At 49.2% G+C, this 22,776-nt stretch overlaps 1 protein-coding gene across 1 annotated transcript in view; it reads left to right on the forward strand.

Moving 5' to 3' along the window:
- The window catches only part of AHRR (aryl hydrocarbon receptor repressor), an 81,493-nt gene that overhangs the window by 54,947 nt on the left and 3,770 nt on the right, over window positions 1-22,776 (forward strand). Inside the window, exons 5-10 of the mRNA XM_072752652.1 lie at window positions 4,050-4,139; window positions 12,735-12,864; window positions 14,909-15,042; window positions 18,199-18,398; window positions 21,794-21,855; window positions 22,006-22,144. Coding sequence (XP_072608753.1) covers window positions 4,050-4,139; window positions 12,735-12,864; window positions 14,909-15,042; window positions 18,199-18,398; window positions 21,794-21,855; window positions 22,006-22,144 — 755 coding nt within the window. The remainder of the gene's footprint in view (window positions 1-4,049; window positions 4,140-12,734; window positions 12,865-14,908; window positions 15,043-18,198; window positions 18,399-21,793; window positions 21,856-22,005; window positions 22,145-22,776) is intronic.

The raw sequence follows: 22,776 nt of genomic DNA on the forward strand, positions 1-22,776 counted from the left end.
CTGGGACAATTTATGGGGCATCAATGTGATCTGATCTTTAATTCTTGGTGGAATTACATTTTAAAGCCATCTGGGCCGGGTACATATTTGTGGGCTGGCTCCTTGGTAACTTCTTCTGTTTCTTCTACAGAAATCAATTAAGGTTTCTGTCCCTAATGGGTCCATTCTGGTAAATCATATTTTCCTAGGAAAACATACACTTATTTAGGTTTTCAGATTTATTTGTATAGAGATCTTTCTCCTACTTTCCTTTAATTTGTTCCCCTCTGCCACTGCCAGGGAGCTGGGTTCTGGCATTTATCCCATGGATTTGTTTGGCCTGCTCTTGGGCTCTGTGTAAACAGACACACAGGCCCCACAGTCCGCGTGGTGGTTCCCACGTTAGGGTTATTCTGCAGTGCGTTCGCAGGTTGATAGTTGCTGGATTGTTTCCAGAGTTTGAGTCTTGTGAATAAGGCCACTATGAACATGGGTTTTGGAGTGTTTTTGTGAACACACCCATTTCACTTGGGTGAGCACAAAGAGTGTGGCGTTTCTGGTCATAGGAGAGGTGCACGTTCGTGTTTATGAGGAATCACAAGATAGTTTCCCAATGTGATTGCTGCATTTTCTGTTCTTACCAGTGATGCTTCATACCCTCACCAACGCTTAGTGTTACCTGTTTTCTTGACTGTAATCATCCCAATGTGTGTGAAATGGTATCTTAATATGATTTTCATTTGCATTTTTCTGATGACTAGTGATGTTGGTGAGTTTCCATCTGTAGTCCATTCTTCCATCTCCTTAGTAAAATGGTCTGTTCAAGTCTTTAGCCCATTTTTTAAACATTGGGTTGTTCATCTTTTTACTATTGATTTATAGACCTTCTTTACATATTCTGGATAAAGTCCTTTGTCAATGTACCATAAATATCATTTTCTCAGTCTGTGGCTTGTGTCTTCATTCTTAAACAGTGTCTTTTAATAAAGCCCAGTCTGTCAAGTTTTCCCATGAAGGGCTAGTGTTTTGTCCTATCCATATCTGCCTATCCCAAACTCATGAAGACATTTTATTTTCCTCTAGAAATATTATGACTATGGGGTTTTATCTTTAGTCCTAAACTATGTCTTGAATTAATTTTTGTGGAATTAGATAGGAGTCAGTGTTCATTTTTTCCATATAGACAACCAGCTGTCCCAGACACGTTAACGCCATGTTGTCCTGGTTACCAGGACTTTACACTAAGTCAGAAGTCAGCATAAGTTCTGAAATTGTGTCCTTCTTTACCATGGTTTCTTTAGTAAAGTGGGCCCTTTGCACATGAGATTGGGATTAGGTGGCATCACATCTACAGATGGATTTTGGAAACTGGACTCTATCTGCACAAAATCTTTATTTTTTTAAAATATTTTATTTATTTATTCATGAGAGACAAGAGAGAGAGGCAGAGACACAGGCAGAGGGAGAAGCAGGGTCCTCGCTGAGCAGGGAGCCCAATGGAGGACTCGATCCCAGGACCCTTGGGTCACTCCTTGGGCTGAAGGTAGGCACTCAACCACTGAGCCACCCAGGCGTCCCTGCACCTTTCAATCCAAGAACATAGCATATCTCTTGGATATTCGGGTTCTGCACATCTTTTATTAGATTTATTCCTAGGTATTTTATGTTTTTTGATATGGGACTAGAGTTTTCTTTATGGGAAGGTTTTTACTACAAATTTGATTTGTGTAGGGGCACCTGGGGGGCTTAGTTGGTGCAGCACCTAACTTTGGCTCCAGTCATGATCTCGGGGTCCTGGTATCCAGCCCTGTGTCACTGGGCTCCCTGCTCAACACAGAGTCTGCTTCTCCTTCTTCCTCTGCACCTCCCCCTGCTTATGCTCTCTTTCCCTCAAATAAATAAATAAAATCTTTTTAAAATTTTCAATTTGTTTAATAGATATTAGGCTATTTAGATTTTCTAGTTGTTCCTTTTTTTCAGAGAGAGAGAGAGAGAGAGAGAGAGAGAGCTTGCACGGGGTGGGGAAGGGCAAAGGGGAGAGAGAGAGATTCTCAAGCAGGCTCTATTCCCAGTGTGGAGCCCCATGCAGACCTCGATCATGACCTGAGCTGAAATCAAGAGTTGGATGCTTAACTGACTGAATCACCCAGGTGCCCCTTCTGGCTGTTCTTATATCACTTTTGTTAGTATGTTTCAGGGAATTTGTCCATTTCATTGAAATTGCTTAATTTATTGAATTTCATTCTTAATATTTTCTTACTACTCTTTTCATGTATGTAGGATCTGTAATGATTTTAAATCTGTGGTGGCAGTAATTTTTATTTTTTAAAACAGAATTTTTAAAAATTTCGTTTATTCATGAGAGACAGAGAGAGAGAGAGAGAGAGAAAGAGAGAGAGAGAGAGAGGTAGAGACAAAGACAGAGGGAGAAGCAGGTCCATGCAGGGTGCCCTCAATCCTGGGTCTCCAGGACCACGACCTGGGCAGAAGGCGGCACTGAAACACTGAGCCACCCGGGCTGCCCAATTTTTATTTTTCTTGATCAAATTTTCTAGGAGCTTATCAATTTTATTAATCTTTCCGAAGAACCAAATTTGACTTTGTTGGTGATGTTTATTATTTGTCAGTTTTAAACAATATCATCAATTTTTTCCATTCTTGCTTTATTTTTTTCCACTTACATTGGATTTGATTGGCTCCTTTCCACTAGTTTCATAAGAGGAAACTACATACTTTCTTCCTTCCATAGCTCACTGGGACTTAGTACTGTCTTTTCTGCTAATATGTACTTGGAAGTTACCAACTCCCTTTGTTCTCATCATGACAAAGGCATGGATTTGTATAGTTTTGCTCATTCTTGTTGTTTTCCATCATTTAGAAGTGAAGGTATTTGGGTTTAAGTGGCTGCCATTATCCTAGGATGCCTAGAAAACTTCAATACCAGTCATTTTAAAGCTCTTATAAATTGATATTTATAAACCCTAACAGAAAAATTAGCACATGATGTGCATGGACAGTTTACTTAAGAAGAAGTACAGGTTAGCAGTGAATGTATGAGATCTCATTAATATCAATCCCATTAATACTCAAAGATATGAAAATTATAATAATATTAAAAAATTTATTACCTCACAAATTGGCAAAAATTAAAAAAGAAAGAAAAGAAGGAAGGAGGAAAGAAGAAAGAAAAGTACTGCACATCATCCAAAATTAAGGGAAATGAGTATTGTGATACACTGCCATTAGTCACAAGCTTCATAAAAGTTGATCTAAAGTCTCTAAATGTCTGTATTTTAAAGATACAAATTGAAATATTTATGAAGTCGTAAGCTAGTTTTTCCTTAAGTATAGATGAATATCTCCTAAGTGAAATGAAACAATTCCAAGAACATATTAAAAATTATGAGTCCTGCATCAGGCTCCGCAGGGAGCCTGCTTCAACCTCTACCTGTGTCTCTGCCTTTCTCTCTGTGTCTCATGGATAAATAAATAAAATATTTAAAAAGTAAAAATAAAAATTACAATGAGACTTACCCCATAATATGCAAGAATGATTCATCATCAGAAACCTGTCACCAAATTTGCCACATTAATAGGCTAAAGAAATATTATGTGATTATTTCAGTAGATGTAGAAATAGTGTTTGATGGAGGTCAAAATTTTTTCATGATAAAACCAAGGAAAACCATAACACAGGCTGGAAGAAAGGCATGAACAGGGACAGTCCACATAGTGAAGTAAGGCTCGTATAATGTCTAGGTACTGGTGGAGTCTCAGCTTGTCATGATGATGTTTGCATTTTGTGAAACATGAGTTTTATAATCACTAGATAAAGAAGGACACAAGTCTTGAAGCTTATAACCCATGACCAAGATCCCCTGTCATCTGCTAACTTGGGATCTGTTGCATAAGAGTCATAAATTAAAAGTGGGTGTTTCTGGAGGTTGTGAATACAGACTACAAAATGGGAGAAATGGTTGAAAATGCAGCAAAAACAATCCTTGCACTTTCTCATTGTGAGGATTTTAAGAATGCATGCAGGAGCCAACTCAAGTTCTTGTCTCTTCTAGTCTCTCGATGGCTTTGCCCTCGTCGTGAGTGCAGAAGGCATGATATTTTATGCGTCAGCAACAATCGTGGACTATCTGGGCTTCCACCAGGTAAACAGCTCTTCCATCTACTACTCAGTGGCTCCCACTGTCTTGCATGTGCTTTCTGTCTTCCAGCCTTAAACACCTGTAAAATCAGGCTTCTCCTATCATGGAGCTTTTATCAGGTAAGGATTTCCACACCTCAGCTTTCTCTAGGGTTTGGACATGTGACAGTGTGCAGGGTGTCACAGCATACAGGACAGTGACTTCTGCTGGCTGTGCCCTGACCACTGTCTCTCACTCAGTGAGGGGCTGGTGAGCACCAGGGCGCCTCTCCTTGCTGCAGTATCCCTGTGTGGAACCTCAGGTAGAGGGCACATTCAGGGAATGGTGTGTTCTGGAAATGCCCTTACTGGGGATCCCTGAGTGGCTCAGCGGTTTGGCACCTGCCTTTGGCCCAGGGCACGATCCTGGAGTCCCAGGATCGAGTCCCGCATCGGGCTCCTGGCATGGAGCCTGCTTCTCCCTCTGCTTGTGTCTCTGCCTCTCTCTCTCTCTATCATAAATAAATAAATCTTTAAAAAAAGAAAAGAAAAAAAAAAAGAAATGCCCTTACTGATGTGCAGACAATTCATTCATTTGGCCCGTTGCCCCAGGCCTGCCCAGGCTGGATGATTCCAAATATCTGGGCAGGGCTCTGGGGTTGAGACCCATCAAACACTGGAATCCTCCTCCAAGAAAAGGTGCGCTGGAACCCCCACCCATGGCCCAGGGAGAGGAAAGGACACCTCTGCCTGGACTCTGAGAGGGAAGGAAGTTGCTCATGAGAAATCCAAAGCTTCAGCTTGAAGTCCAAATCCAAACTCACACTCTTGCGTGAGGCAGGCCCCCAAGTCCAGAGCTAGCAGTGGACAGAAGAGATCTCAGGGCCCAGGGAAACACAAATATGACCTTTCAGCAGTAGGGTCACAGCCATTCTCTCTGAAGAGGGGTTCACCATGCAAAATTATGAACACACTCCATTCGACATAGAAATAGGCAGCTTAGAGAAAGAACAAAACAGAACTTTGAAAAATGAGGCATATTGTGTGTCTATCAGTCAGGGTCCTATTTGGAGGCAGGAACTGTGAAGTGATTTGAATGGCTTAATATAAAGAATTACTGTAAGTTTAGTATAAAGAATCATTAACTAGGAACACAAGAGCACAGAGTGTGGAGGGGCCACAGAGCCCGCAGGAGGCCGGGTCCTCCTCACTGGTGAGGGTGAGGCCATGGCCCCTGGGTGGTAGAGAGGTCACAGAGGTGCCCCAAGCCAGGGGGAAACTGCCCACCAGGAAGCTGGCCAGGTCCTGGGGAAGGCTACCCCATGGCGGGTGGACCTGGGCCAGGTGTGGCCGACACTCAGGGGCCCAGCCGCCCTCCTGTGGTACCAGGAGAACCTTTGCCAGCAGAGGGGAAATGTGTGCAGGATCCAGGATCAGAACCCAGTGAGGCAGTATGTGGAGTTGATAACAAAAATCTCGCTAGGTAGGTGGAAGACCCAAGGGTGCCCAGAAGCGAAGGGCAGTGGAAGCCAGTATCAGACAATGAGGGTCCTTTAACACATGTGAAAATTCAAGTCGGTCTGAGGCCCCTGAGGCTGATTGGAGCATTCCATCTAATTTCCATGAATTGTCAGTTTGATTCATATCCAAAACTGAAGTGGCTGTCACTGTACAGATGATTCTGAGAAGCGGTTCCTCTTACACTCACCTCTACATTTGCTTTCCTACCACCTGAGCCCAGGACCGAAGGGTGACACATGGTGTCCTGGCCACTGGCCTTCTCACAGGATGGCCTGGGTCGACCCTGTGGCTCATGGAGGCAAGGCCTGGCCAGGACCCCCAGACAGGGCTGGGTGTGGGCTGGCTGAAGTGTGGTGAGTGTGGTGACCACCAAGGGCACTCCTGGGGCCACCCGGTCAGACAGTGGGTCTAAGCACAGCCCTGCTCTCTCTGAGCCTGTTTCCTCCTCCATGAGCAGAGCAATCAGCCGCCTGGTGACACTCACGGGAGGCTGCAGTAGGTGATGATAGGGCCCCACCACTGTGTCCTTGGGTCTGTCTCCACCTCCTGAAGATGTGCAAGATGCGTGGCAGGAGATGGGAAGTGCTGGGGAAGACGTCGCCCAACAGAGGAGCCCCCTGACTCTCAAGGTAGCTGTGCTTGCATGGCTCTCTAACTACGGGGCCCCTTGTGCAGCACGGAGCTCAGAGGCCCTTTGATGGCCACAAACAAGCTGTGGACACCATGTGATTCCAGCCTCCAAACGATGAAGCCCTTGGTTTTGTCTCCCCGACTCCATGTACAAGCCCCAAATCTAGAAAAATGGGTCTGGTCTGCCTTTTCCAAGCTCAGGATTCTCCTCCTCCACTGTGAGCTGAGTTGCCCTGTGGATTCTCCAGACACACCCAGGGCTGCCCACCTTCAGCCATGATCCGGGGGCTGCCTCGGTGGTAAATGCAAATGTCCTGAGGAGCAGCTATGGTCCTCGGCCTAAACATACTACCTGGATTCTCTGTTTTCTTGGAGCTTGGTTATTTTCCACCAAGTGTTAGATGCAAAATAAAGTTTTGCCTTTTATTATAAGGAAATTGTTTCCAAATGCCATTTAATCAGGCATTGCCTCTATTTATGCAAAATGTTTCAGGAAAATATTAGAACAGCTTTGTGCTGTTGTGAGCTTCTTTCACAAAATGCTTTAAAAGTTGGAAATCCATTATTTTAGTATCTTCAGATTCAGGAGTCTTTGCGATGAACAAGTTTTAGATGCATATTTTAGTTGCCATTGACATTTACTGATTCAAGACATGGTCGGTTCCCTCAAAGGCCAGCAGCTGGGGGAATGCTGTCCCTGTGTGAACCCGGTGATGGCACTAGAGCAGCTAAGATCCCACAGGCAGGTACCAGATGTGTACACAATTTGCACAGAAAGTAAAGATGACAATGATTGGAATGAGGTTTGTAAAAATTAGTAATGATTTTATTCTTAACTCCATAAGTGGTGACTTAGAGCTAAAATAAAGGCTGTGTATACTTTATCAAAGCTGTGTTTGTTTTTCCACTATTTGATTTTTGCTCCACTATTTTTTTTACCTATTTTTTAAATTGAAGTTTGATTTGCCAACATATAATATAACACCTAGTGCTCATCCTGTCAAGTGCCCTCCTCAGTGCCCATCACCCAGTCACCCCAACCCCCCGCGCAACCCCCCACCCAACTCCCCTTCTACTACACTTTGTTCGTTTTCCAGAGTTAGGAGTCTCAGACTCATGGTTTGTTTTCTCTCCCTCTCTAATTTTTCTCACTCATTTTTACTCCTTTCCCTTATAATCCCTTTCACTATTTCTTTTTTTATATTATTTATTTATTCTTTAAAAAAAGATTTTATTTATTTATGAGAGAGAGAGAGGGAGAGATTGAGAGAGGGAGAGAGAGAGAGGCAGAGACATAGACAGAGGGAGAAGCAGGCTCCATGCAGGGAGCCCAATGTGGGACTCGATCCCGGTACTCCAGGATCAACCATATGATGATTGTCCTCTCTGATTGACTTACATCACTCAGCATTATACCCTCCAGTTCCATTCACGTTGAAGCCAATGGTAGGTATTCTTCCTTTCTGATGGCTGAGTAATATTCCACTGTATATATAGACCATATTTCGCTCCACTATTTGAATAATTATTATGTTACTCTCTCTACTCCTTGTCACATCTCCCCACTGCGTATTTTCCTCGACCTTGCTCTGTAGGGAGCAGATCCTGGGACAGGAAGGAGACTAAGGGCAGTCAGACGTGTCACACTAGTCGGTACTTTATTCCCCCAACCTGAAAAGTATCCATACTGGATACATCCTCAAATTTGTCTGAGTCAGAAATATCTTTCCAGTTGGTCTGTCTCCTGGTTTGGTTAAGCCGCAGACCCCCTCTTGCATTAATTCCACATCCTGTCCATATTAATTAACTAAGGTGTGGGAACACATGAACAGGGCACCCAGGGACACCCGCTTTCTGGGATTCTGCAAAGCATGGGATCACCCACCAAAACTCACGAGAGAACAACTGAATGACAGTGCCTGTGTATTAACTCACCATGGGAACTGTGACTGCCTGGTGCTCAGAGGTCAGCACGGGGAAATGCCATCATCTACAGCAGGATAGAGGAATACCAAATTCCCACAATGAGTCAACCAAGTGGTAGGCAGTACCTCACACAAAATATAAAACATTATTTATAGAAATTAAAGAAGAACTAGATAAACAGAAGGATATGCCATATTTATGAACTGGAGGGCTCCAATTATCATTATAAAGATGTCAGATCACGTTGTAGAGGTGCTGACATAAAAAATGAGCAGCTTTAGAGAACCCAGAAGTGGACCCTGAACTTTATGGTCAACTAATATTCGATAAAGGAGGAAAGACTATCCATTGGAAGACAGTCTCTTCAATAAATGGTGTTGGGAAAATTGGACATCCACATGCAGAAGAATGAAGCTAGACCACTCTCTTTCACCATACACAAAGATAAACTCAAAATGGATGAGAGATCTAAATGTGGGACAAGATTCCATCAAAATCCTAGAGGAGAACACAGGCAACACCCTTTTTGAACTCAGCCACAGTGACTTCTTGCAAGATACATCCACGAAGGCAAAAGAAACAAAAGCAAAAATGAACTATTGGGACTTCATCAAGATAAGAAGCTTTTGCACAGCAAAGGATACAGTCAACAAAACTAAAAGACAACCTACAGAATGGGAGAAGATATTTGCAAATGACGTATCAGATAAAGGGCTAGTTTCCAAGATCTATAAAGAACTTATTAAACTCAACAGCAAAGAAACAAACAATCCAATCATGAAATGGGCAAAAGACATGAAGAGAAATCTCACAAAGGAAGACATGGACATGGCCAACATGCACAAGAAAAAATGCTCTGCATCACTTGCCATCAGGGAAATACAAATCAAAACCACAATGAGATACCACCTCACACCAGTGAGAATGGGGAAAATTAACAAGGTAGGAAACCACAAATGTTGGAGAGGATGTGGAGAAAGGGGTACCCTCCTGCACTGTTGGTGGGAATGTGAACTGGTGTAGCCACTCTGGAAAACTGTGTGGAGGTTCCTCAAAGAGTTAAAAATAGACCTATCCTAAGACCCAGCAATTGCACTGTTGGGGATTTACCACAAAGATACAGATACAATGAAACGCCGGGACACCTGCACCCCGATGTTTCTAGCAGCAATGTCCACAATAGCCAAACTGTGGAAGGAGCCTCGGTGTCCATTGAAAGATGAATGGATAAAGAAGATGTGGTCTATGTATACAATGGAATATTCCTCAGCCATTAGAAACGACAGATACCCACCGTTTGCTTCAACGTGGATGGAACTGGAGGGTATTATGCTGAGTGAAGTAAGTCAATCGGAGAAGGACAAACATTATATGTTCTTATTCATTTGGGGAATATAAATAATAGTGAGAGGGAATATAAGGGAAGGGAGAAAAATGTGTGGGAAATATCAGAAAGGGAGACAGAACATAAAGACTCCTAACTCTGGGAAACGAACTAGGGGTGGTGGAAGGGGAGGTGGGCGGGGAGTGGGGGTGACTGGGTGATGGGCACTGAGGGGGGCACTTGACGGGATGAGCACTGGGTGTTATTCTGTATGTTGGTAAATTGAACACCAATAAAAAATAAATTTATTTTTAAAAATGAGCAGCTTTTCTAGGTGGAAATGGCCAAGCTTTTGGGAATGCAGAGAGATGGGACTATCCAGGACCATCTGGAGAGGGCAAAGGAGTAAGAGTGGTGATTACAGGGCCCTTACATGCTGGACACAAGACTGCCTATGAAACCCGGTTGTTGGGACAGTGTAGGATTGGCACAAAGGTTGATAAACAGGCCCACAGGACAGAACTGGGGGCTCAGAGCAGATACAGGTGCAGGATCGTGGGATTTATAGCAAAGAGGATGCTGCCCAGTGGTGGGGAAATGGTGGTCTTGTCAACAAATAAAGCCGGGTGAACCGGATCCACACGGAAAAGAAATGAATCCAGACTCTTACCTCACACCATGCATAGTAAATATCAAGTGATAGTAGAAGTTTCTAGAAGCTTCAGGACTGAGTTAGGGGATTGATGAGGGCAAGACCCCACGCATGAGGAAAGACTGATGAATTGGCTGCATTAGATCCACCAGAAGAGCAGGATGGCAGGCCAGGAAGTGGTGATGTTGGCAACAGAGCCCACCTAGCAAAGGACCCAATTCCAGAGCAGATGAAGAACTGAAAAATCAGGGATCCCTGGGTGGCGCAGCGGTTTAGCGCCTGCCTTTGGCCCAGGGCGCGATCCTGGAGACCCGGGATCGAATCCCACGTCGGGCTCCCGGTGCATGGAGCCTGCTTCTCCCTCTGCCTATGTCTCTGCCTCTCTCTCTCTCTCTCTCTCTCTCACTGTGTGCCTATCATAAAAAAAAAAAAAAAAAGAACTGAAAAATCAGCAAGGTACCTCAATGGAAGTCTGAGAGGAGGGCACAAACAGCTGACACGCGCCCTCCCACACGACATAGGCACACACGATCACACTTGTACCTGAAGACCAATAAATATGTGAGAAGATGCACAATTTCATCTTCATGGTGTGCAGGTTAAAATCACGGTGAGAAACCATGGCACGTGCACCACTGTGGCTCAGACGCAGAAGGCTGAGAGTGTCGTGTGTCAGCCAGAGTGTAAAGCGACTGGTCTGCCATGTGCTGCTGCAGTGGCGTATTTGTGCACTCACTCTGGAAAGGTGCTTGGTGCTGTCTACTAACACAGGCCCTCTGGCACCCCCGACCTAGGAACCCTACCCTGAAGTTTGCACCTAAGAGCAATGCACTCAGACACAGCAGCACCTTGTGGGTTAGTCCAGGGGAAACACTCTCCCTGTGGGCATGAGAAAGTGCTGCCACACACACGGCATGGGTGAACACATTACAACTGTGACGAGCGGGAGGACAGACATCGGAGAACAGTGTTCCGTTTACAAACATAACCAGACCGCAGCATGAGTAGGCTGCACCTCAGCCACCCCAGGAGGATATGGGGAAGGAGCTCTGAGAAGCTGTTGTGTCCTGTTTCCTGATCTGAGTGTTGGGTATACTGAGAACTCACTCATCCAACTGTATGCCTAGGATTTGGGCACTTCTCAACCAATATATTGTACTGAATCAAAGGAGTTTATTAGGAAAGCAGCCCTGTGGGAAGGGCACTCATGATCATAGGGCCACCAGATGAGCTAGGAGCTGGCAGGTGAGTGGGGGAAAGCCTGGTGTGTCCACTTTCACCATGAGTTGGTCTCTGCCTTTTGGCCCCAAGTTGACATCCAGAGCCTCTGACCCTGGATGACAATGGCCAAGGAGCAAGCATTCTGACTTCTCTGTGACCACTTCTTTCTCTGAAAACACTCTCCGTGGACTAAGGAATGCACAAGTGATTGTAGTTCAGACTTCAAGTGATGATCATGTTCCTTTTCTACATTCCTGCAGTTGCATCTTGTTTGACATTGGGGGGTCCCAGTGAACCTTAGCCGTGGAATTATGGACCAGAGTCGGGCCCCTGGAAAAGATGGTGGGTCTCATCCAGTCTGGGAGAGCTTACTAGTTACTCTCTTTAGAAGCAAACTAACTTCTGGTCTTCATTCTTCAGGAACTTCCCCTCCAGCTAATTATCATAATGGTCCTATTGGGAAATGACACAAACGTAGAAATGGCCCACTCTGAAGAAATCACCCAGTTATTCAGGTGTCATTCCGCAGCCAGGCTCTCAGTGTGGATAATGGGTGACACCCTTTAGTTAAGGGAGGGTAAGAGGGAGGTGTGCACTATTCCCTGAAAACACTTCTGCTGACAACCGCAGTAGTCATGTTCCTCAGAAGCCAATCTCTGTAGCCCGTGGTTGTAGCCTCTGTGCCCTGGACTGCAACTTACCAGTGTAGACCTGGTGCCTTTGAGGGTTGGCCTCTGTGTTCAGGGTTCAAGCAGGTGGGAGGACAGAGGACCAGAGAGAGGGCTGGGGACCAGTAGGTCCTATGGCATCACAGAAGGAAGCAGCAGCCAGGCCTGGGGATGGAGGAAGTCAATGGCTAGGAGGCCTGGCCAGGCTCTTACCTATTCTGATGGTGCCCAGCTCATCTGGCAGCTCCTGTCTCATGTTAAGACTCTGGTCTCACCTGGCAGTTCCCACCTCAATTCTCAGGGATCCTTTCCTAATAAACTTTTATGATAGGACAAAAAGTGCCGGCATCATAAACACACAGCATGATGAGCCCCCTGAGTCCTGGAGAAAAGTGGGTATCCTGGCCCCTGAAGGTGTTTGGTCTCCGAGCCTCCTGCTCTGTCCCCGAAAGCACAGCCTGGTGGGTGGGTGGGGGGCCTCGCACGAGTCAGATGTCTGGCATTCCAGGTGTATGTAAGATGTATTCCCCCAGATACGGAGTGCCCTCCAGGCCAAACTCCTGCCTTTCTCATGAGACATCTTTCCATGGCTAAGCCTGAGATGGTTTTTGCAATTATTAATCACTGGCTTTGTAAAGCAGATTCACTTAGTTTAAAACAACTGTTGCCATGTTGCAGACGGATGTGATGCACCAAAACATTTACGACTATATCCACGTGGACGACCGCCAGGACTTCTGCCGGCAGCTCCACTGGGCCATGGACCCGCCGCAGGTGGTGTTCGGGCAGCCCCTGCACTCAGAGACAGGTGGGTCTGTGGGTCTTCTTGGGGTCTAACCAAGACTTGGAACAGTTTGTGTAAACATGTGGATGCCTCCTGAGAAAGGACCATCATACTTTCTCACCTTCTCCTTCAGAGACCCCATTCCACCGACCCCTCCCTTTTCCAGGTGCCACCACTTAGCTCTCCAGCTCCTGCGTGCATGTGCATCTCTGGCATGGCTGGAGCGTGAGACCATCTCAGAAGAAGCTGCAGTGCTTGTCTCTCTGCAAACTTGCCCTCAAGATGCACATCTTCCAGGAATTTCCTTTGGCCCACATTAGATTTACCCGAAAAAAAGGCCCAAAGATTATTGTCTCTTCACCCCTTGTGGGCGAGTCCCCCCCTCGCCCAGCAAAGCACTTCCTTCAGATCTATGGCCGCTGCGCCATCACAACATGTGCCGCAGGCCTCCATCTCCATGATGGGTAGCGGAGCAGATGGGAGGTCAAGGGGAGGGGGTAGCATCTACTGGGATCCCAGCGCTTCCACACACTTTGTCAGAAGTTGCAAACAATTCAAGAAAACCTTCTACCACAGTCTCAGGCAACACCATGATTTACCTCAAAGTTGAGTGAAAAAAGAAAACCCCAGGTGCCAATACACAATATCATTGTATAAAACTCAGAAAAAAACAAGACCACTGATTCATAATCATACATGCAGTTGTACTGAAATGATATTTTTAAGGGCAAATGATGAAGGCAAAATTTGTCAGAGCAACGATCACTGTGGGGATGAGGATGGGTGGGTAGCCTAGGGAGAGATGCCAGTGGTGCTAAGTGGAACACACATGCATGTGTGTGTGTGTATGTCCAAGAGACAGGGCAGGCATGCAGTGGGGGCATGTGATGGATGGGGGATGGGTGTGTGTGGCGGATGTGTGTGTGCATGTAGTAGAGCAGATGTATGTATAGAGGTGAGCGGGTGTATGGAGGGAGTGGGTATGTGAGGGTATTGGTGGGGTAGGTGTGTATATGGGTGTGTATGTGGCAGGATGTGTGTGTGGCAGGGTGTAGGGGGCAGAGTATGTGTGCATGGTGGGGTGTGGATGTGTGTGGTGGGGGTATGTATGTGAGGTCGTGTGTGTCTGAGAGAGGGTATGTGTATAAGGTGGTTGTGTGTGTGACGTGAGGTATGTGTGTTTGGCAACATGTACATGTAAGGTAGTATGTGTGTTTGAGGTATGTATGGGAGATGGGATGTGTGTGATGCAGTGTGTGTGTTTGTGTGGTGGGATGTTTGTGCATGGTGTGTGTGTGTGAGTGTGTGGTGTGTGTGAGGTGAGGTGTGTGTGTGAGGCGGGGTATGTATGTGAGGTGGTATGTGTGCAAGATGGGGTGTGTGTGGTGTGTGTGTGAGAGATGGGGTGTGTGTGTTTAGCAGCGTGTATTATGAGGTGGTATGTGTATGTGAGGTGTGTGTGAGGGTGTGTGCAAGATGGGGTTTGTGTGGTGTGTGAGATGAGGTGTATGTGTGCATGGTGGGATGTGTCTGGTGGGGTGTGTGTACAAGGTGGGGTGTGGATGTGTGTGATGGTTGCATATGTGTGGGGTGGTGTGTGTGAGGGTGGGCTGTGTGTATGTACATGGTGGGGTGTGTGTCAGTTTGGGAGTGTGTATGGTACATGAGTTGGGGTTGTGTGAGGCTGTATGAGTTGTGTTTGGGCAGTGGGATGTGTGTGAGTGGGTGTGTATTTGTGAGGTTGCTTTGTGGGGCAGTGGCAGCACACAGGGCCCAGGCAGAGGGCGGTGGTGTGGGAAGCCTGCGTGTGACTGTATGTGACTGAGTGGGTGTGTGAACAGGAGCCTATGTATATGACCATGTGCGCATGTGTGTGACCATGTGTGGCCGTACATGACCGTGTGCACACATGCGTGACCGTGTTGACCGGGCGTGGCTGTGAGCACACGTGCGTGGCCGTGGAAGGGGCAGGCCGCAGGCAGGAGGGCGGGCAGGCCACCCAGCCGTGCAGCCCGAGCCCCCCGGGGCGCACTCACTGCCTGTCCCCCCCTTGCCGTCGTGGCCACAGAGGACGCTGTCCTGGGGAGGCTGCTGCGCGCGCAGGAGGGGGGCGCGGGCTCGCCCACGGACTTCTCCGCCTTCCTGACGCGCTGCTTCGTGTGCCGCGTGCGCTGCCTGCTGGACAGCACGTCGGGCTTCCTGGTGAGTGCGCGCCCCCTGGCGGCCGGTGGCCGTGTCACCTGCGGACTCGCGCCCCGGCCCCCTGGACACCTAGAGACCCCCCCCCGCCCCCCGCAGGCTTCCGCGCAGGCGCTTTGCGAGCAGGTGCCTGGGAGTTCATCTCTAGTCCTCCTCTTGCCCCTGGGGAGAGGGGCGGGGGCGGGGGCAGGGGCGACCCCGGGCCCACCCAGACCTCTGCCGGCCTGGCCTCCCGCGTCCTGGGAGAAGCCAGCCCCGGGACCTGGGACCCCAGGACGCCCAGGCCTGCGGATGCGTGCCCTGCTCCCCAGCCCCACCCACCCGGCGGGCCCCTCCGGGTCTCTCACGTTCCCTTGAGGCCATGCAGGGGTCCCCGGGAAGGGTGCACCCTCAGCGGCCGCGGGGCTGGGAATTTCCAGGAGGCGCTCAGCCTGTGTGGGAGGGAAGGTGGGCAGAGGACAGGGGCGTTCCCCTGGATGGTCTCCCAATAGCTGTGAGGCCAGGGAGCCCTGGAGCAGCCCCACAAACCGGGGAGAGCCCCGGTGGCCCTTGCTTGTCACCGCCAGCTCCGGGTGTCCTGCCTGCTGGCGTGTCCCACCTTTTGCGAGGTGCCTTCCATTTCCCGGATTCACTCGGGCCTTTCCCAGCCCAGGGCCTGCAGCGAGCGGGACCATGCAGACCAGCTGCCACAGAGGTTCCTTACTGTTTTTGAGCAGCTTCTGGGAAGTGCATGCCCCAAGCCACTCTGCATCCAAGTCACCCATGGGTTCTGGGCTGAGCGGCAGGCTCCTGGGACTGAGAGATCCCACAGGGTAGCCTCGCCACACACGGAGCTCAGTGGGAGACGCCTCATCATCCCACTGGCCCACCGGTAGGCAGTGTTTTCCATTAACCCTCTCCTATTGGCTGGTCTTTTTTTTTTTTTTTTTAAGTAAAAACATTGTCCGTATGTAATACATATCCAGCCATTTCAGAAGAGCAGAGAACAAAACCCAAAAAATGTCCCTCCTTTGCATACCCAGGCCCCTTTCCAGATGTCTGTGCCCCAATACTGCCCTTTCTGAAGCTCCCCTCAGCCTCCCCACTGTCTGCTCTGCCCTGACCAGTGTGAGTGGGCTGAGCTTGTGGTGGTCTTGTGGGCTCTCCGGGAACTCCGGCCCCCTCTGCTTCCACCTATGCTTCCCCCCCGCCCCCGGCCCCCGAGCCTCCCTGGCTGATCCCTCTACACACTGGATGTCCTCACCTGAGATGCTGCACTTCCAGAGTCCAATGTCACCCACTCAGGCCACCCAAGCTGTGCGGTTGCTCTGCGTTTGCCCAAACTGATGAAGCTTAAGAGATAACCGCAGGCTACCTCTGGGGCCATGTGGCATTTATGGCCACATGTGGGCCTCAGCCATCCAGCAGTATAGTGGCAGATTCGTGTCCCCTGGATTTGTTCTCCTGATCCAAGGGCTGGTGGGTGGTGGTGGGACCATCTCTGAGGACCCAAGACAGGCAGAGCCCTATAGCAGAGGCATCCCACATGTCTGCGTATTTTTAAAGGCCTTTCCACGCCCACCAGGACCTTAAGAGAAGCAGCTTTTTATTTGCACAGTGGTCCCGGATCTGCTGCCACTGTGCATACAATGATTGCTCATTTTGTTTAGGTGATTGATTGACCATCAATCAATAAAATCAATAAAATCAAGTCTTTTATTTTGATAATATTTTGTTCTAAATTTGATAGAAACTAATATAGTTACTATTTATTGGCTGATAAGGAATGTATACTTTTTAAATTAGGTAAACAATTCCTGGTAACTTGGAAATCCTTATTTCCAGATGACATAAAATTGGAGGGATTTAATATACAATCAAGAAGAAATTAAGATATAGGTTAAACTGTAAAACAACACACTGAATCAAGGAAACAAGCAACAGAAATTTTGTCTGAAAATGTTTGATTATATTAATCTGTGAAATTCGTCACTGCACACACTGGAAAGGGCTCAGGCATTGACAAGGAATGTCCCGAGAATGGGCACATGGGCCTGACTCGGGCTCCTACTGGCATCCCCCTGTGACTCCATGGAAGCCACCCTGTTTCCACAGTCAGGTCAAAGCAGTACAACTGCCAGACCAGCTCAGGCCACCCGTGAGAGCCCATTGTCACAACATCAGGAACTTGAAGGTCCAGTTGACATTTAGTTGGCAGCTTGAAATCAGCCGTGATGGGAATATTTCCACCAGAGAAATGGGCAAACATTACAAATCAGGTTTTTCTCTGGAGAGCTGGATGTTGAACATATCTGAGTGCATCACTGCCTTGAATCCTCCCAAGCTTGTGACAGGCAAGCAGTAGGTGTTTTGCAAATGTTTGTTCATTCGGTAAATTCATAGATAAATGAGGACCTGGACAGATGGATGATGGGAGGATGGGGGATGGATGAGGTAAACGGTTGGGTGGAAGGATAGATGGGTGGGTGGGTGGATGGGTGGATGAGAGGATGGAGGGTTGGAGGGCTAGGGAGAGAGGCCACATTGTGGGGTCATTCTTTAATCAAGCAGTGCAGGGATGCACTGAAGACAGTTAGTGATTTAGATCAGCTTTTCCACTGTAGAAAGATCTTTTATTTTCTTTTATCACCAACTCCTAAATTACTTGTTGGCTGCCTAACTCATACTACATACTCTGAATAAAATCAAATTGTCCCTAAGCTTTATCATTGTGAATGAAGGAATGGCAATTTTGGAATGGAGAGGTACAGCTGGAACAGGCCTCCCAGAGGCCTCTGCTCCAGCAAATCCTGCCAGGGAGTGTCTGATGGCTCTCCCGTGGGCCAGTGACAGCTGGTGTCCATGCACATTAGCACTGACCATGTAAGGTGAGGCCCCCACACCCTCACACCTGTGAGTGTGCACAGGAGTGCATACTTGTCAGTTAGAGGCTGTTGCTGAGACTCCAGAGAGCCTGAATGGTTCGGAAGGCCTGGGGTGGTCCACATCCCCATAGGCCAAGTGTGGAAGAATTGTTGGTTTGTGTCTCCTTAGTGACTTGGAGTAAGATTCTTCTCCATGTTTCTATTCCTGAGAATGTGAGTTCTGCATTCTTGGATGGTGTCGGTGTCGCTAATTCACTCTGTGAACACACCTTCATTTCTGTCTTTAAAACACCAGACAATGCAATTTCAAGGAAAACTAAAATTCCTGTTTGGACAGAAGAGGAAAGCGCCCTCGGGGACAGTCCTGCCCCCTCGGCTCTCGCTGTTCTGCATCGTGGTGCCTGTCCTCCTACCTTCTGTGGCGGAGATGAAGATGAAGAGCGCATTTTTGAGGGTGAAGCACAGGGTGGACGTCTCAGCCTCAATGGATGCAAAGTGAGTGGGGGTCCCCTCGGAAAGCAGCCACACTCACAGCAGCTGGCGGTGGAAATTCGGTATTATGTATATTCGTTCTTAGTTGGTGTTCCACAGCCAGTACATCATGCAGGAAACAGCGCTTAGAGAACAGAAATGCTTTCAAACTAATGTTTGTGAACGCCGCCACCACATCTGCCTGCATCACTGTGCCCCAGTCCCCCCAGTTACAGCCTCAAAGCAGGTGCCCTGAGCCCTGGTTGCCATGGGTGGCAAGTGCTGGGACTGATGCCTTCTTTCCCCAGCACTAGCCCTCCCTCCGCATACAGGATTCTGCATGGGGACCTGTGCATGACGCAGAAGTGCCCCGGCTGTGAGGACATGGCACAGAGGCCCCCTCTGCCCACCCCAGAGTTTTCTCAACTTTTCAGTGGTAGAAAAACTCTTATCTAGTTTTCTAGGCAATTCACGTCTATACTTTGTGGAGCAGATTAGGTCTGTGTTGCAGGGACCAGTGTCCTGAAAGTGATCACAATGTGCATCTGGGGGCACCTGGGTGGCTCAGTCGGTGAAGCATCGACTCTTGGTCGCGGGAGTGGAGGGTCGTGGTATGGAGCCCTGCCTAGGGAGGAGTCCCCTTGAGATTCTCTCTCTTCCCATGCCCCTCCCCTCTCCTCCATGTGCTCTCTCCCCCCCCCTCTCTCTCTCTCTCAGAAAAAACAAACAAACAAAAAAAAAACCTGTGCATCTGTGAATTGTGTTTTCCATACCATGTGAGTGAGACCAGGTGTGGGGCAGGATGTCTGGCATCTGTACCAGCTATAGGTGCAACACATCAGAGACTCCCAAGTCTTGGTCCCTGGGTGACAGTCTGTCAATGAGGCTCACTGGCTGCAGGGGTGCATCATCCAACACCCACCAGGGCCTCCAGCAAGCCTTTGGGGTACGGCTGAACTCTCAGGTAGATGGAAGTCAAACCAGGAAAGGTTTCCAGCTGCTCTGACCAAGTCCCCTTGCCCCAGGAGGGAGTCTATCTCGGCACCCTCCCCACCAGCATGCTGTCTCTGTGTTTGCCTTTGACACCACACATGGTGACCCACCCCGGGAGCTCGCACACCTGGCATCTCCACCTCTGGGAAGTGCCTGTCCTCCCTCTTGCCTCCCACCAACACGGAAAGCCTTGGCCTCAGATGCTGCCCGTTAATGCCGTGTTGGGTGCTTTCAGGAGGCAGGTGGATGGTCCCCTCCTTTCCCAGAGAATGTGTGGCTTCACAGCTCCTGCGCCCACCCCATGTCCCGCAGGGAAGGTCTCGGCTCCTTGAACCCCTGCCCAGTAAGGAGGTGTCTGAGCTCCTCAGCTCTCAGGCTCCTGATGGCAGATGAGGTTTAGCTCTGGGATTTGAGAGCACGTTCGCTCCCCTCCCTCCGCCTGTCACTTGGGGTGTGGGGAGTGTGCGTCTGTGCCACGGCCACATCACTGGTGGAAACGTCACATCCAGCAGAATCCCCTTCTTAGCCTTGAGTCCTGCAGGAGGTCCTGCTTACATTTTGCCCCAGTGTCTCCCCCACAACAGGGTCCCCTCCACAGGGAGCCCCAGGGCCTCCTCTGTGACTCTCCTCCCGTGGGTGTGTGTCTATCCATTTTCATGGGCCACCATTCAGCTTTGGCTTATTCAGGCTGACTGTCAGACAGTGAGAAATCGGACCACATCTGCAGGGCGGGAAGGGCTTCCATCCCGGGCCCTCGCTTCTGCCCCTGCGGCCTTAGTCGCTGTGGGAACAAGGACGGGTGCAGGGGTGGTGAGGCTTCAGGGACAGAGCCGCCCTGGAGCCCCAACAGGTGCCAGCATGCGGAGACAGCGGCCGACCGAGTGTTTACAAGTACGCGTATGTGCCCTGTTACTGTTAAAGATGCCACATGTCCTAAGCATGAGGGAGGAAAACCAGAATACCCAGGGGCAAAGCTTCTGAGCGCAGGCAGGCGAGGGCAGGCCAATCCTGGGAACACAATGTGGAGGGGGCCCCAGGGCGCCTGCTTGCACAGAGCCTGCCACATTCTCCACCTGCATCCTGGCCACACTGGAACACTCCCCACCTTAATTGACTGTCCTGGAGTTTTCTGTGTCCTTAAACAGTTTTCAGTTCAATAATCATAATTTAAATTCATGGTGAACTTCTGTTTTCCATGTGTTTCCAGCCTGCACCAGGGTAGAGGGAACCATAGCCTCTCCTGGTTCTCCAGTGAGGTTGGGCCAGGCGGGGAAGTGCTGGCAGGTATGGGGTGGCAGGTGTGGCTCAGCAGGTCACCCAGCGCCCTTGCACATGGGACAGTGCGGTCAGGACTAGACCTCGTGTGGTACAGGGTATTGTCAGATCCTAGAAAGGGGTGCACAGAGGCTCCCACCACCATGGTACAAGAGAGAGAGAAAAAAGTAACGTCTTTGCTTCCTCCGTGTTTCTGAATTCTTACCTGCTCTGACTTGAACTCTAGAGCCCTCAGCCCACCCGTCACAGTGGCTGCTTCTGAGCCACACGGTCAGGCCCGAGAGACATGAGGATGCAGGGACGGCTGCAGGGCCCCGCTTGTCATTTAAAGATTCAGATCCAAACCCCCCCAATCCTCCATCCCTGCTCCCCATCCTTGCTCCCCATCCCTGCTCTGCTCCCCCATCCCTGCTCTCCTGTCCCTGCTCTGCTTCCCCATCTCTGCTCCCCATCCCTGTTCTACTCCTCATGCCTGCTCTGCTCCCCCATCCCTGCTTCCCCATCCCATCCCTGCTCCCTCATTCTTGCTCCCCCATCTCTGCTCCCCTATCCCTGCTCCCCCATACCTGCCCCCCAATCCCTGCTCTTCACAGAGGGGACCAGAGGATGGGCAGGGACAGGAGTACTGTATAGGGAGCCCTGGCTCTGAGGCCCACTGGCCTGGGGTTGGGTCCCAAGGCTGATGTCTGCTAAAGAGGTGGCCTAAAGGACCTCACTTAACAGTTTTGAACTAAGTTTTTTTTTTTTTTTTTTTTTTTTAAATAATGAAATAGTATCTGTGAGAATGAGTTTGCTTAGAATTTAAGATGATGGTTTCTGTGAGTGTGTGTGCCTGCTACCCTATGGAAGATGACTTTCTTTTCACTAGTGTGGCTCTCATGGTGAGTTTATGGAACGTAACTACTGGAAATCACAGAGTGACTATTATCATTGTGGTCATTTTATGTGGTGTCTATTTTCTGGAGCAAATGCATTAGCTTGATAATTGATATGAATTGGGGTTTTTAGCAAATCTTTAGCTGAGCAAAGACTGACAATCTATGAGAAGTTAAAAGTGTCTTCCCTCCCAGGATGACCTGACACTGGCACGAGTCAGTTCCTACCAGCAGCACAAATTTACCTACACGTTTCCTATTATCTGTTCTTCACAGAGCAAAAGCTGCCGCGAGTCTGTGTGAACCAGAATTGCATGGGAAACCCAACTACTTAGCAGGTACTTCTACAGATTTGCTCTTTCACATGCTTCAAAAGGGTGCAATGTGTCTGGTCCCTCTGGGGGGGCTCCCCCTGCCTCAGCGTTTGTGGTGCATTCCTCCAAAACCCAGGCCAGAGTGTGTGAGCACTGCTCTCTGAATCCTGACAGGGAGGAGTGATGGAGAAAACATCTCAGTGCTCAGGACACCCACGGACGCTGGCCGCTGGGCCCGGGTTCCAGCCAGGGCCTCATGCTTGTGTCTCAGGAATGGCCCTGACCTCGTCTCCAATCCCGAGGGGTTCGCAGGGTAAGTGGTGTTGAGGCCCAGCTGGGTGTTAAGGAAGAGCTACTGGCTGTGGGTCCGACAGGTGAATGTTGCTCCTAGGGGAATATGAATATGCAAGTGTCCGTGGAGCATGCCTAAACATGCTTCCCATCCCAGAAGTCGTCCTTACACGTCTGGGGATCAGCTGAGGCCGCTAGGACCCATGGACTCACCCTCCACCTGAAGCCGAGATCCTGCACAACCACCCTAGCCTCTGCCTTCCCCGCGGCCTCACCCCGACCAGGAGAGCTCCTCCTGGAGGACTGGCCTGGCTGTGAGGCTGCGGGGCTCCACCTCATCCTCCCGGGCACCGTCTCCCCTGTCACGCCGGGTGCCAGCCCTGATGCCACAGGGTGTTCTGAGCACGGCGGCATGCGTGCCCATGACAGGCCCCAGCTCCTCCTCTAGGTGCCCTAGAGGGCATCTATGTGCTTTGCAGTGTGACAGGGCCCTCTGCGTCTGGGGTGGATATGCCTGACCTGTGGCACGCAGTACAGGCCTCCCTGGGGAAGGCAGTTACAGGAGAGGAGGGCACCCTCACCAGGGCCACAGGGCTGGGGTGGGAGTGAAAGGCGGAGATGGGCCTGGGCCCCAGGGCACAGCAGCCCTTCCAG

Source organism: Vulpes vulpes, chromosome 3 (assembly GCF_048418805.1).
Source record: "Vulpes vulpes isolate BD-2025 chromosome 3, VulVul3, whole genome shotgun sequence".
Classification (NCBI taxonomy): Eukaryota; Metazoa; Chordata; class Mammalia; order Carnivora; family Canidae; genus Vulpes; species Vulpes vulpes.